This window comes from Tetrao urogallus (genome assembly GCF_951394365.1).
Source record: "Tetrao urogallus genome assembly, chromosome: 23".
NCBI lineage: Eukaryota > Metazoa > Chordata > Aves > Galliformes > Phasianidae > Tetrao > Tetrao urogallus.
In genome coordinates, this window is record NC_136836.1 from 358,577 (window position 1) to 371,579 (window position 13,003).

At 58.1% G+C, this 13,003-nt stretch overlaps 2 protein-coding genes across 2 annotated transcripts; both read right to left on the reverse strand.

Moving 5' to 3' along the window:
* Positions 1-528: 528 nt before the first annotated feature.
* On the reverse strand, positions 529-6,445 carry CNKSR1 (connector enhancer of kinase suppressor of Ras 1; the record flags this gene model as incomplete). The annotated part of the gene is made up of 21 exons (XM_079546017.1): positions 529-766; positions 841-1,022; positions 1,272-1,374; positions 1,449-1,513; positions 1,677-1,750; positions 1,832-1,903; positions 2,006-2,079; positions 2,160-2,332; positions 2,425-2,455; positions 2,619-2,764; positions 2,840-2,952; positions 3,280-3,359; positions 3,488-3,607; positions 3,773-3,841; positions 4,209-4,268; positions 4,345-4,611; positions 4,688-4,729; positions 4,921-5,005; positions 5,083-5,273; positions 5,918-6,078; positions 6,394-6,445. The coding sequence occupies 21 exons, from the start codon at positions 6,443-6,445 to the stop codon at positions 566-568; spliced, it is 2,361 nt and encodes a 786-aa protein (XP_079402143.1). The 3' UTR covers positions 529-565.
* A 2,320-nt stretch (positions 6,446-8,765) lies between these two features.
* ZNF593 (zinc finger protein 593) lies at positions 8,766-9,822 on the reverse strand (the record flags this gene model as incomplete). The annotated part of the gene is made up of 3 exons (XM_079546029.1): positions 8,766-8,983; positions 9,094-9,156; positions 9,626-9,822. The coding sequence occupies 3 exons, from the start codon at positions 9,820-9,822 to the stop codon at positions 8,842-8,844; spliced, it is 402 nt and encodes a 133-aa protein (XP_079402155.1). The 3' UTR covers positions 8,766-8,841.
* Positions 9,823-13,003: the final 3,181 nt, after the last annotated feature.

The window sequence follows — 13,003 nt, forward strand, 5'->3', positions numbered from 1 at the left end:
TTTTCTTGCGCGTGCGCAGTGCGGGTGGTGCGCTCAGGTGTGCTGAGGTGTGGGTAGCCCCGGCCCGAAGGGGGGGAGCTCCGCAGTGGCCGTCAGCAGAGAGAGGAGCTCCGCGCTGCCCCTCCGCTCCGGGTCCAGCAGCCGGATCCTCCCATGCTGGCTATGCGGGTGCTCAGCGGTGCTGGAGGGCTTTGTCGGCTCCTCCCTTCCCCGGGAGCACGGCGGCACGTGGTGTGGGGGGCCGGATGTCACCGCAGGGACACTTCGGCACGTGGCACAGCTATCAGCGATTTATTAGCTGCAGAAGAGAGCCCGGCTGGAGGCATTGCATTGGGGACACGTTCCTCCTGGAGAAAGCCCCTGTCCTCAATGTGAAGCGTCCTCAGAAAAAAGCAGGACTGGCCCTGCGGTGTCCCACCCCTGTGGGCGATGCAGCAGAAGCCACTGTGGGGGGCTAAACCTTCTGAAACGTCACCAAACCCCCACGCACCGATCCAGGACAGGCAGAGCACCCGCAGTGCTGTGAGTTCAATGGGGAATGATTCCTGCTGGGGCCCGGGGGGCGTCAGGGCTCGGCTGCTCCTGCTGGAGGCCTCTGCTCAGCCTCGTGACCCCCGCCGCTGTCCTGGCCCTGCTGCCGTGCCCACCACTCCTGCAGCTCCTGGTACAGGTCCTGGTGCTCTTCTTTCCAGCGCTGGAACTTCTCGGAGGTCAGCGTGGCATCATCCAGCAGCTGCTCAAGGGCCTGCAGCTCCGCCAGCTTCGCCTGCAGAGGGGAAGGATGCGTTTTGGGGCTGTGTTGGCAGGAGCAGGGGCTGGGGAAGGGCTGTGGGATCCCACCTTGAGTGTGCTCTGCAGGGCCCGCACCGCGTGCACCTTCTCGTTGATGCGGGGGTTCTTGTTGCGCCGGATGAAGGACTTACGGCACTGCTCCTGTGTCAGGAAGCGCTGCCGCCCGATGAGGGACACCCCGCCCTGCCTCAGGCACCACATCAGGCTCTCAAGATCCTCCTCGCAGGGCTCTGAGTGTGGAGATGGACACCATGATATAGGGTAACCCCGAAACCCTGCTGGGGCACCCTCACCTATAGCCCACATCCAAAGGGGAGTTTGGACGCCAAAACACAACCCCTTAGAGCTGCAAAGACAAAGATTAGCCTCTGCACTTCAAAACGGCAGCTGTGAATTTGGTTAAAGGACGCACCCAGGATGACAGGGATGCGCCCCTTTTAGCACAGGGCAGAGAGTCCCTCATGCCGACCAGCACCTACCTACAGGTGAATGGGGCTGAGGGCTGCTCTGCGGGCTGCTGGATTCACCACTGGTCTGGAAGAGCTGGGCTTTCTCTGGGGCGTTCTGCAGCCTTTTCTTTGTCTGGAGAAGAGATGAGATGGGGATGAGATAAGGAACTGCTGTCCCACCCTGGGGTGTCCCTTAGGGCTGCTCACCAAGTCAAAGCCAGGTCGGGGAGGTTCATCATCAAGGTCCTCAGCTTCTGTCTCGCTGTAGCAGTCTGGAGGCCATGGGGGAGGATAGAAGCAGAGATCCTGGGCCAGTCCCAGCAGCAGCGCCGAGCACCACCCCCATGCACCTCCTCTCCGTTTCTCACTTTCCCCAAATTGTGGACAAAATTCCCAACGCTCCCCCCCGCTCCCCATCTCCTTCCTCCATGTTACCTTCCTCCCTGTGTGGGACGGGCTGGTGGGCTAGTGCATGCTTTGTCTTAGCTGTGATCAAGTGGCTGACCCACCTAGGGAAAAAAGGCCAGACAGACAGTGGGTCACGGACAGCCCACTGCAGCAGGACCACTACAAGCTGCCACATCACTCACATGCTCAAATCTGCCAGCGTTTCCGCAGCGAAGACAAAGGGCTTGTACTTCTCATGGGAGAGCTGGAAGACACTGCGAGGAACACAAGCTGCCCTGAGCCCACGTCCTGCCTCCCCCGTGTCAAAGCACCCGCTGCTCTGCAGGGACCCCACCAGCACCGCAGTGCCCACTCACTATTTCTTCTTCTGCTCCCTTGTGCTCTCCAGGTTGTAAGTGGCCACATTGATGAGACCTGCAGCCTTGTCATCCTGTGGGGGACACGCGGTCCTGTCCACTGCCTGCCTTGGCACAGAGCCTGGTGGCAGAGTGTGAGGGCATCCCCACTCACATTGGGGTGGTTGTACCAGTAGAGCGTGTGGCCCTTCAGCACAAACCAGCAGCGCTTCCACTTCTGGGCCATGAAGCCCACGTGGTCCTTCTTCTTCAGGAGCCAGCCATCGCAGTCCGCCCGGCCCAGGTCCCGGCATGAGACCCGCCGGCGGCTCAGCCTGGTCGCCACTCCTGCAGCATTTTGGGGTGCTTCAGGTGTGGGGCGGTGGGACGAGCCCCCAGCCTGCCTCACCCCAGCCTGCTGTCACTGGCGTCCCACTCACCTTTGGCTCTGCGTCCCGTCTCAGGGCTGCCCTGGAAGGAGACAGATGAAGGGTGAAGCAGCACAGCACCCACAGCCCCGTGGGGCCCCCACCTCACTCACCCTTCAGCAGCAAACTCAGCAGGCTGCCCCCCAACGCAATCCTCGTGCCCCCATCGATGCCCCCCAAAGCTCCATGCTCCCACCAGCTCTCACCTCCCCGGGGGTCTGGCTGGGCTCTGCACTTTGTGCCCGGGGGGCTGTTGTGGGGCTGAACTCTGCTGTGCAGGGTTGGAAGGCACACGGTGAGCTTGCGATGCCTTGTGGGGTGCCGGCCTCCCACACCACGTCCTTCCCAGCACCTGTAAACAGTGAGCGAGGCTGCAGCCTCCTGTCCCAAGGGGAGAGGTGAATCTTTCCCCTCGGTTCCTCCATACCGAGACTGAGTGCTGCCGGCCGGAGCTCACCCACGTCCTCCCTGCGCAGGCTTGTGCTGTGTTTGTCTTTGTCAGTGCTGGGTTCCGGCCCTGAGTCTGCGTCGGCAGTGGTGCTGGGGGGAGAAGGGCCCCCTGAGCCACACAGTGCCCCCTGCCCGGCCGTGGAGCTCCCAGTATTGCTCCCACCCAGAAAAGCTCCCAGCGGCAGTGAGCTCAGCCTGCGGAGCCAACGGCTTGACGCGCTTCTTTCCATTCCGGGAGAGGAGAAGGGTCATTTCTAAATATAGTTTCCTCCCCATTAAAACGTTACCAAGTGAATTAATTACAAACAGAGGCACTTCTCTCTGTGTATGTGTGTTGCTTAAGACTCCTGGCAGCTGCCCGGGCTGCTCACATGAAGGCTCTGCTCTGCGGTGATGGGATGCGAGGTCTAAGCTCACCTGGATGCCGGGGACGAGGGGCTGCTGGGGCACTCGCTGCTTTTGGGGAGATCCACAGCATCCAGAAAAGCACCCGGCACCTGTAGATGGAGCCTCAGTGCTTCACCTTGCATTGCCACATTCTGGGATGACCTCCCATAGGGCTGTAGACACCTGGCTGTGTCCCAGCACAGCCCTGTCTGGCACTGGGAGTACTGGGAATGCTCACCTGCTGCCTGGTGCTCAGGGGGGAACCAGCCAGGCAGAGGGGCAGCTTCTTCAGCACAAGTGATGCTCTGCTTGCCTTCTCCAGCAGCTTCTTCACCAGGTTGATGCGTGTCCAACCCACCTGCCAAGGGCACCTGGTGAGTAGGGGCACAGCCCAACCCCTGCATCTGAGTTCCTGCATTCCCCAAATCCTTCCCAGCCAGAGGCAAGCACCCCTCAACTCCAGCTGTACTGGTGTCCGTCCCGGCCAAACCAATATCCCCACGTGTCCCCGTCCCCAACTCACCACCACTTGCTCATCGACCTGCACGATCTCGTCCCCAGGCAGGATGCGACCCCCGTGCACAGCCAGGGCCTGGAGCAAATACAGGCAGCAGGGAGCTTTATGGAGCTTTCCTGGCTGGGAGGACTTGGGGACGGGGTGGCTCGGAGAGAGTGGGGTTAACCATTAACCCGGGGACTGACCCCGGCATTGGGCAGCTGCAAGGGTCCAGGTGGGGGGGATGATGGGATGAGCTGCAGCCACTCATGGCATGAGTTGCCCAGACTCAGCCACGTGCAGCCATCCAGCAGTCTGGGGACGGGAGAGTGGCACAAGGCCTAAGAAGCTCCCAGGACCCAGCCTGACAGGCTGCAATGTCCCAAATGGCCAATGGTAAAAGGGGGGACAAGGTGGCACCAGGGTACAGTGACAGACAAGAAGGGGACGGGCCCCAGCTCACCTCCGAGTTGGTTGTGGACACAAAGTGCAGGCAGGAGCTGGTGGAGGTGATCTCCAGACCCTGCAGGGCAGTGGGGGAGGTGTGAGTGAGGGGGGATGAGGGGGGGTAAGGGGCACCAGGGCAGTGGATATCTCACCAGTGGGTTGTGGGGCAGCATCGGGGTGCTGGGGGATGCTGGAGGGCTCCCTGGAGTCTCAGGAGGCAGCACTGGGATGCTGGGAGATGTTGGGGGGCTGCCCCACAGGCCAGGGGGCAGCGTGGGGGTGCTGGGGGAATCTGGAGGGCCATCACATGGTGTGAGGGGCAGTGCCAGCTCCACGTGCTGCAGCATGGCCCTGCGGTCCAGCAGTGCTGGGGGACTGCAGCCCACGATGCTCTCACAGATGCCTATGATGTGCTGGCACTGTGGGTAAAAACATGGAAGATGGAGCACTGCTGGGACCCCTATGCCGACAGCCCCCTCTTTATCTAGCACTCACTATACACAGAATCTGGCTGTTCTTCTCTGCAGTAGAGCAGTCCTGGGAGGAAAAATAAGAGGGATGAGTGAGACAGATCAGCATGCTTCTTCCAGCCCTCCCCACCACCTCCTCCCTCACCCCATCTCTCCCTCATCTCCAACACAGAAGGGGCTTTGGGGGTAGGAGATTGCCTGGCTGCCTTCCCCACACTGTGCCCATCACCATGGCCATGTGGCTGTGTGGCCACCCACCATCTGTAGCACCTCCACCAGGCGGGCACAGAGCAGGACGATGTCCCGAGTGGATGAAAAGTCATTCAGGGTGGAGAAGAGGTATCTGGAAGGGAGGTTTGAGAGCTCAGCACCAGGGAATGTGTGCACAGCACCCATGGGTGCCCCTTGCCTGCCCCAGACCTGTTAAGCCAGGAGAAGAGCCTCTTGGCAGCTCCAATCAGGTCGACAACACAGGTCAGCAGGGTGATGAGGGGTGGCTGTGGGGTGGTCCCCCCGGGTGAGCCCTCAAGTACCACGGTCTCAGTGCACTGTGCCAGCTCCCGCAGCCTCTCTGTCAGTGTTCGCAGGCTGGTGCTCACCAGCTCTGTGTCCTGCAGTGAGGACATGGCCAGGACAGTGGTCAGAGGTGGCCAGGATTCCTCCACAGCCTTTCCTGTTCAGCTCAGGGCAATCTCAGTGTTCCCCCCTCCATCCAGCCCAGAGTGTCCCCTTGCTCCATCTACCCCTAGGTAACCCCCCATGTCCTATCCAGTCCAGGTATCACTGTATCCCTCCTCCAACCAGCCCACTGTGTCCCCATGTCACTTCCTCAACATCCATACAGTGCAGGGTGTCCCAGTATCCCCCTCTCCATGCAGCCAGGGTACCCCAATATCCTATTCCATCCAGCCCATGCTATCTCCGTGTCTCCCTTCAACCTCCGTCCATTCCAGAGTGTCCCCATGTCCCAACTCTGTTGAGATCCAGGTGTCCTCTTTTCCCCTCCTCAAACTCCAACCAGCCCAGGATGTCCCCATGTCCCCCTGCTCTATCCAGCGCTGGGTAACCCTCCATGTCCCACCCAGTCCAGTTGTCTCCACATCCCCCTTCAATTCATCAATCCCAGAGTGTCCCCCAGGCCCCCTCTCCCAGCAGCCCACAGTAACCTGATGTCCCCCTTCCATCCGGCCCACACTGTCTCTGTGTGCCCCCTCCATCCATCCCAGACTCCACCACCCATCGCACCGTTGCTCACCAGGGCTCTGAGCTGCTCCACGGCCTCCAGCAGCAGCTCCTGGTGTCCCACACGCCAAACTCCCAGCGCCTCCAGAGCTCCCTCTGACAGCCTCAGCAGCTCAGTGCCTGCCATACCCCAATCTTCGAAGGGATACCCCTGCACGGCTGCATCCAGCCCTGCTGAGAGCCAGGCACACGGTGAGGGGGAGACCCTGCCACCCACCCACTGTCCCCTGGCTCGGATGACCCCACGGTGGAGGGTGACACTTGCTTCCGCCCATGCACTGAGCACGCCAAACCTCAGCCAGCACCATGCTCACAGCCCCCACCTCTTTCCCTTTGAAATCCCTCAGGGTTTTGGGAAAAGGAAGAATAAAGGTTGGGGAACGGGCTCCCACCGCCACCACAGCGTTGGTCCCAAAGCAGGGACGCAACCCTCCCACCCGGGGGCTGAGCTCCTCCCTTGCTGGTGGTCTCGGGGCGGGGGGCTCTCACCTCGCAGCCAGGCCGCAGTCTGCGCAGGGCCCCAAGCGCCCACAGGCTCCATGGCGGCGGGGCTGGAACCGCCCTCGTCACTGCTCACCTGCGCCAGGTGAGGGCAGCCCCATTGGTGCACCTGTGTGCTGCTCACCACAGCTTCCTGCCTGCTCTCCTCCCTCCATCCCAGTATGGCGCTGTGGGGTGAGGCACTGCGACGCACCCCAGTGACTCAGGCTGCAGACAGTGACATGCGGCCATCAAAACTCCTCACTGCGGGGAGCTCCATCCTCTGCTCCCCCTGCTGAGCTGTGACTCCCCATGCACCAGAGCTGAGGCCCGGCACAACTCACAACACTGACGCAGCCACACCGATGGGGATTTTGCAGTCCCCCCTTGAACACGATTCCATTGCAATGGGGAAATTGAGGCCAGGCGCTGGCCTCACCTCCAACCACGTCTTTTACAAGCCACAAACCCGCCCTGGTTCCCCCCCGAAACGCCTCCGTGCCGCCCCTCCGCACTGTGTGCGCTTGGGGGAGCAGCGGGCACTGATCGCTGCTGACAGCCGCGCCGCGCCGCTGTGTGCGAGGGGCCGTGGGTCCGACCTGCTGCTCCCTCCGCACCATGATCATCCGCCCCCGCCGCCTGACCCCGGGCTATTTCCGCCTGCTCCAGGTAAGGGGCTCACGGGGCTGGGAGGGGGCTCAGGGGCACGCCAAGATCCTGCCCATGTGGCTCGAAGGCCGCAGAGCCGTGCTCGGCCCTGTCCTGGCTCATGGGGAGCACAGAGCTCTGCCTGTGAGATCTGCAGGCTGTGGAGGAGCCGTAACCCTTCCACACGGCCGGCAGGCCTTGGGGCTGCACTCGGCCCTATTCTCGCCCCGAGCGGGCCGTGAGGGTGCTGGGGGGCACCCCAATAGACACCAGCTGGGTGCGATGGGGTGCTCAGGCCACGTAATCCCCCTACTGGGGTTTTGGGGCTGGGGTCTGCCATTGCCGCCTTCTTTATCTCCTCCAGATGCAGCTGGCAGCGGGACGGGGGGCTGAGCCCAGGGAGCGGGCGCTGCCCCCCACGGCCCTGCTGCTGGCGGCTGCTGGGCTCTGCCTCTCCCTCTACAGCGCCTGGAGGATGGCTGGGACACCCAAGGTCCCCCCACAGCCCTGATGGGCCATGGGGATAGTCCCCAGGTCCCCATCTAGGCCTTGGGATGGTGCCATGACTCCCCCCTGCCAACCTACGCCACTGCCCCATCCTGTCCGTCCATGCCTTGGAGCTGGGGAACATACATCTATCCCTGTCTTGGGAGCCAGGATGCCACAGGATAGGTCATAAAGTTGATTCAAGCCCTCAACAACATGAAGGGATGCAGCGAGCAGGGCCCAGGGCCACCAGCACAGCCCCAGGCCTCACTGAAGCCCCAGGATTGGGAACAAAACCATAAATTGGAAGAGCGGATTGAGGAGCCGAGTGCCACATTCACTCCCCCTCAGAGGCTGAAAGGAGGTCAGCTCTGAATGGCATTAGGTAATAAAGCACTGGGACCAGGAACAGCCTCTGAAACGTGTGGACATGGGGCTGCCTCCTGCCCAAGGGTAAAGAGCAGTCAGTGCTTCTCCCGGTGCAACCACAGCCTTCCCCTTCCCCATGTTCACTGACCCTGAGCGGAGAGTGAGGCTGCTCCCCCCCCGGCAGAGGATTGAATGCTGACAGCTGGATTTGGTTGCTTTGATCTCTGAAGGCAGGGGGGAACAAATCCAGGCAGCGTGCATGGAAATAAATCCTTTCCCTCTGAACAAAGCTGTGTTGTTGTCACACTGCTAAGCAGCAGGGAGGAAAAACCCCTGATGAGTGGCTCATGCAGTATTGGTACTGCCACCAGCAGCAGCACAGGGACACAATGCATGTGATCAGAAGCAGGTGAGGGGATGCAATGAGGGGACCACATCATGCCCTATGCACGGCCCCAGCCCCTCACTTGCACAGTTCCACCAGACCAAAACTCAATGACATTGATTTTTTATAAGCCTAGAAGTGTACCTGCTGGGGGGGGAACGCTAGCATGCCCTCTTCAAGGCCCAAAAGAGCAGGGCCAGCCCCACAGTGAGCTGCTTACAATAAGCCCAAGTGCTTGATGAAGACTTCATTCAGGAGCATAACCCCCAGCAGGTGGGGATCCCTCCTCCCTAGGAGGGCAGAACAAAGGGGCTTTGCCATCCTGCCCCAGAGAGCTCCAACGTCAGCGTTTGGTTGACATATTTTAATGGTAACTCAACCTCTGACTCCAGCAGAGGCACCTCTGAAAGCAAAGAGGCGAGTGGAACACTGCACAGCTACCCATTCTTTCCCCCAGGAATGGGGACGCAGCCAGGGCACCCAGGAGCACGCTGGCTGCTTCTCCTCATTAGCGCCTGGCAAAGAGCTGAACAAAGAGTCCTTTCAGCAGCACAGTAGCAAAGGGACCCTCAGCTGGATGCCTCCATCTCAACGACTTCATCCAGGGGCTGGGTTTGCACATGGACCTTCTTTGGAGGGATGTAGGAGCCCATCCCAGCAGCACGCTCGGCCTCCTCCTGTGTATAGGGCTCCTCGCTCAGCTGCTTCAGCCTGTGGGGGACAGAAATGGGGTGGAAGCAAATGGATGAAGGGCATCGCCACTGTCCTTCTTATTCTAGTTATGGGGCTGGGCACAGCTTTGCTCAGCACCCCCCTATTACCTCTTCTTATGCACCTTGGATCTGAAGTGCTCCTTCATGCTTGTCAGGTCCACAAAGTAGCGCCTGAGGGATAGAAGGGCAAGAGGCCACGGTCAGGGGAAGTATGGATTCGGGAGCCTGTGTGGATTTGGGAACCTTCCACCTCCAGACCCAGCACCCCCACGGTTGGGGTCCCACCAGAGTGCAGAATCAGTGCTCAGAATGTAGAGCTTCCCCAGACCCAGACCCCTCTCCAGCCATAACCCACACCAGGAATCCCTCCTCCCCCACCAGGTCTCCGCCAAGATCCCCTACCCCGCAAGCCAGGACCCCCAGCCTCCCCATCAGGACCTCGAGACACCAGGGCGCCCCCTCCAAAAACCACTCCCAAGACAAGCGTTTCCCCTCCCCAACCCCAGGAACCCCATCCCCATCCCCCTCCACTGACCTCCACCGACCACCACTGACCTCCGCTCTCTCCCCAGTCGCCCCAGAAGAACCTCACAGACCAGGACCACCCCCCACCAGGACTCCCCACCACGACCCCACGTACGCGCAGTGCAAGCAGTAGAACTGGGCACAGCCCGGCAGGTCGGGGTCGGGCTCCTGGCGCAGCAGCCGGGCAGCCCGCCCGGGCTCCAGATCCGCGTGGATCTCATCCAAGTCCGGGCGCCGCCGCTTTGTTTTCGCCTGCCGGGCCAGCGAGCGCGCCCGGTGCGCGCCCGTGCGGCGACTGCTGCGCGGCGACATGGCGGCCGACTGGAAGAAGCACTGCGCAGGCGCGGGAGAAAAAAGCTCCGCCCCGCGCCTCTGGGCCACGCCCCCAGTGGCTCCCGTGTGCAGCCGATTGGCGCGACGCCGAAGTAGATTTGCATGTCCCCGCCCCATCCCCGCCCCCTCTCTTCCTGCTCACGGGGAAGTCATTCTTCCTCGTGCTTTGGCCGCTCTGTGCTGCCAGACTCTATGGTCAAAGGTCCTCCGCGCCGTACTAAGCATGCGCACAGACAAGCGGAAGTCGGAGCGAGCTGAAAGCTGCAGTAGCGCGTTGCGCTCAGCGAGGTGGCGCCGTGCAGCGCTGCGAGCGCTACTGGCTGTACCGGATTCTTCCCAGTGTGCCTTGTAGGAACTCAGGAGCCACCCATTGTATCCTGTGGGCCGCCCTGTAGTGGTGGCACAGCTCATCTTCGTGCTCCAGGGTTCGCAGCGTGTCCTAGTGGGCTCCCAAGGCCCCCAGTGTGCTCTAGGCCGCGCTGGAGTCCTCTCACTTCTCCTCTCATCGGGGGAGCTTCAGTGACTGCTCAGTGCAGCCTTGAGGCTTCCAGGTGCCACCCCGTGTGTTCTGGGGGCACCGTAGAATCCTCCCAGAGCTTCTTAGTTTGCTCTGGGATTTCTGAGAGTCCTCCCAGTGTATCTCAGCAGAATCCCTGGACCCCTTGGTGTGCTGCAGTGAACCCTAGCGTATTCCCAGAGCTCCTCAGAGTGCTCTGCAATGCCCTCGAGGTTCCCAGTGATCCTTAGAGGACTCCCAGAACTCCCCACTTTAACTTAGGGTACCTCAGTGTGCTCCCAGAGCTCCTCAATGTGCTCTAGGGTACATTCTGTATACACTTGCAAATAATTTATGTTGCACTCATACTTTGTGTTCCTTTTTCCTTTTACTGTGTGAGGTGGGTCTGCTGCCACCAAAAGGTTAGCTTGAATTGAGTTTTTCCATGAATGAGAACCATAGGAGAAAGAAATATGAAGACTACTTGATTGGTTGTCTGCTTGGATGCAGGGATGGACAGTAACATTTTGGAAAGGTATATAATGATACACCGTTTGCAATACTGAACACAAGAGCTGCCATGCCTGCATGAAGGGGCATCCAGGACTGCTCTGAAACAAGGAACCGGGTGACTTTGGAAGACACTGTGTCTCCTGGGGCCTTCCACAGTGTGGTTTGCATAGACTGGAAGGAGCAATGCTTGGTACCTTTGCCCTTCATGTCCCACTCTGAGGTGGTGGCTCCTGGACATGGTCCTACCTAGAAAGGACTTTGGTTCAACCTCCAAAGACATGCGCAGTACTGAGTTTTATGATGCAAGTTGTTGGGTTAAACTGGCAGTAAGAAATGTAGAATGAAGGGATGCAGTTTCTGTGAAGGTGAGGATCCATCCTTCACATTACGTACCTTTATCACATTACCAAGTCAGCCAGATGGATCAAACAGTAGTGGAATGACGACAGTAGTACTTTTTTCACATAGACATTTCCGTGGGTGCCAAGATGGATTAAAATCAAATCCATCTTTTAGTTCCTGGTTTACCCACCTCTCGTCCCTGGAGATACTGGCATTTTTGAGCCCAGGCAATTTCCCACTGGAGCCAGTAGGGGTCATGATAAGAACTGTTAAATCTTGTCCTTATTTTCTGGTCTATATCCTACCCCTAGTTTCAAGCAGAAGAGAAAATAAGTAAGCAGAGGAGTTGCTAGAGGTTATTTTGGGATCTAGGCTACACAAGATTGGATTGAGACTGCTAAGTTTTGCTATCAAATCCTGACTGCAGTCCTCGGTATAATGCTTGGAAATGTGAGGACTTGTTCCTCCAAGTTGGTAAAGAAGATTTTTATTTAGAGAGAAAGGTCTCAGTATCTCTACAGACCTGATTCTTCTCTAGTGCTGAAATAAAAGGTTGTGACTTGAAATGGAGGCTTTCCTGTCTGCTGCCAAGATTATGGAGAGGTGTTGGTGTCAGGAATGAAATCAAACCTTATAGAAATAAATAAATTTAAAATCATTTTAAAAGTTTTTAGCAAACTTTAATCTTTACCCAGAAAAAATCTGCAATGGCATCATTTCTGAACAGGCCAGGTCATCCTTGAAAGCTTTTCACATAGTGTCAAGTATAAATATTTTGATACAACCCCCTCCCCCCCAAAAAACGAAAACAAATCCCTCCAAACTCAACTCCTTGTGCTCACGTTCAGTGGCGCAGCATCGTGTTGTGTAATCATGGCCTCCTCACTCTGCTCCCAGCCACCCCACATCTCTAGCAGAAGGCAGTGGGATGCTTCTGGCCCGCACTGCGCTTTTATTTTTATTTCTTTCTTGCCAGCGCTGGGGATCCAGCATCCAGGAGAGGATGTCTGAAGATGTTGAAATAGGCTGACTGGCTGCTGAGGTGTGAAGAGGTGTGGGCTGAGGAAGGAGCTGGTGGTCACTGCAGTGATGAAGGCACCGCTTCCATCGGCAGCAACTTCAGCAGCAGTTCCCTGGGTTCTCGGGAGGAGCTGAGCTGTGGGTGGAGGACAGAGAACTGAGGAGCACACCTGGGCTGCTGCTAACAGCGCTGCCTTGTGCTGCAGAGCCACAACTGCAGGCTCCCTGTACACCATCTCAGGACGTCACCAGAACGGGTCTACCTCAGACAGGAGCTCCTTCAATCAAACATCACGAGAACAGCTGCTAGCTAGGAAGGCTGAGCTTTTTGTCTTTCTGTATTTTACAGTAGCTATGGATAAACCCAATGAGCAGCAGCATCCTAATCTATCTTACCTGTGATGCAGATCATTACTATACTTCACCTACTAACTGACAAATGGTTCATGTTTACAATAATAAGCCCATCAGCTACTCCGGTTCACTTTTTACACAGCATCTGAATTGATTTTAAGTCACTTTGACTTTTAAATTAAATTACCTCATGCATACAAACAGAAGATATGGAAGAACTCAGCAAGGATTCACAGTAATCAAGTACTTTTTAACACACATATATATTAAGCTTTAAATCAAAAACAAATCTTCCCCATTTTTTTATATATGCACTCTATATGATGCAGTGAACATGAGCATGGTCTAGCTCCCGGCCACGCGGTCCTCTGCCTGTTATACAATGTCTGCTGTACTGCTCTACTTTTTCCTTTTTAAACAAATGCAGGTAGACTA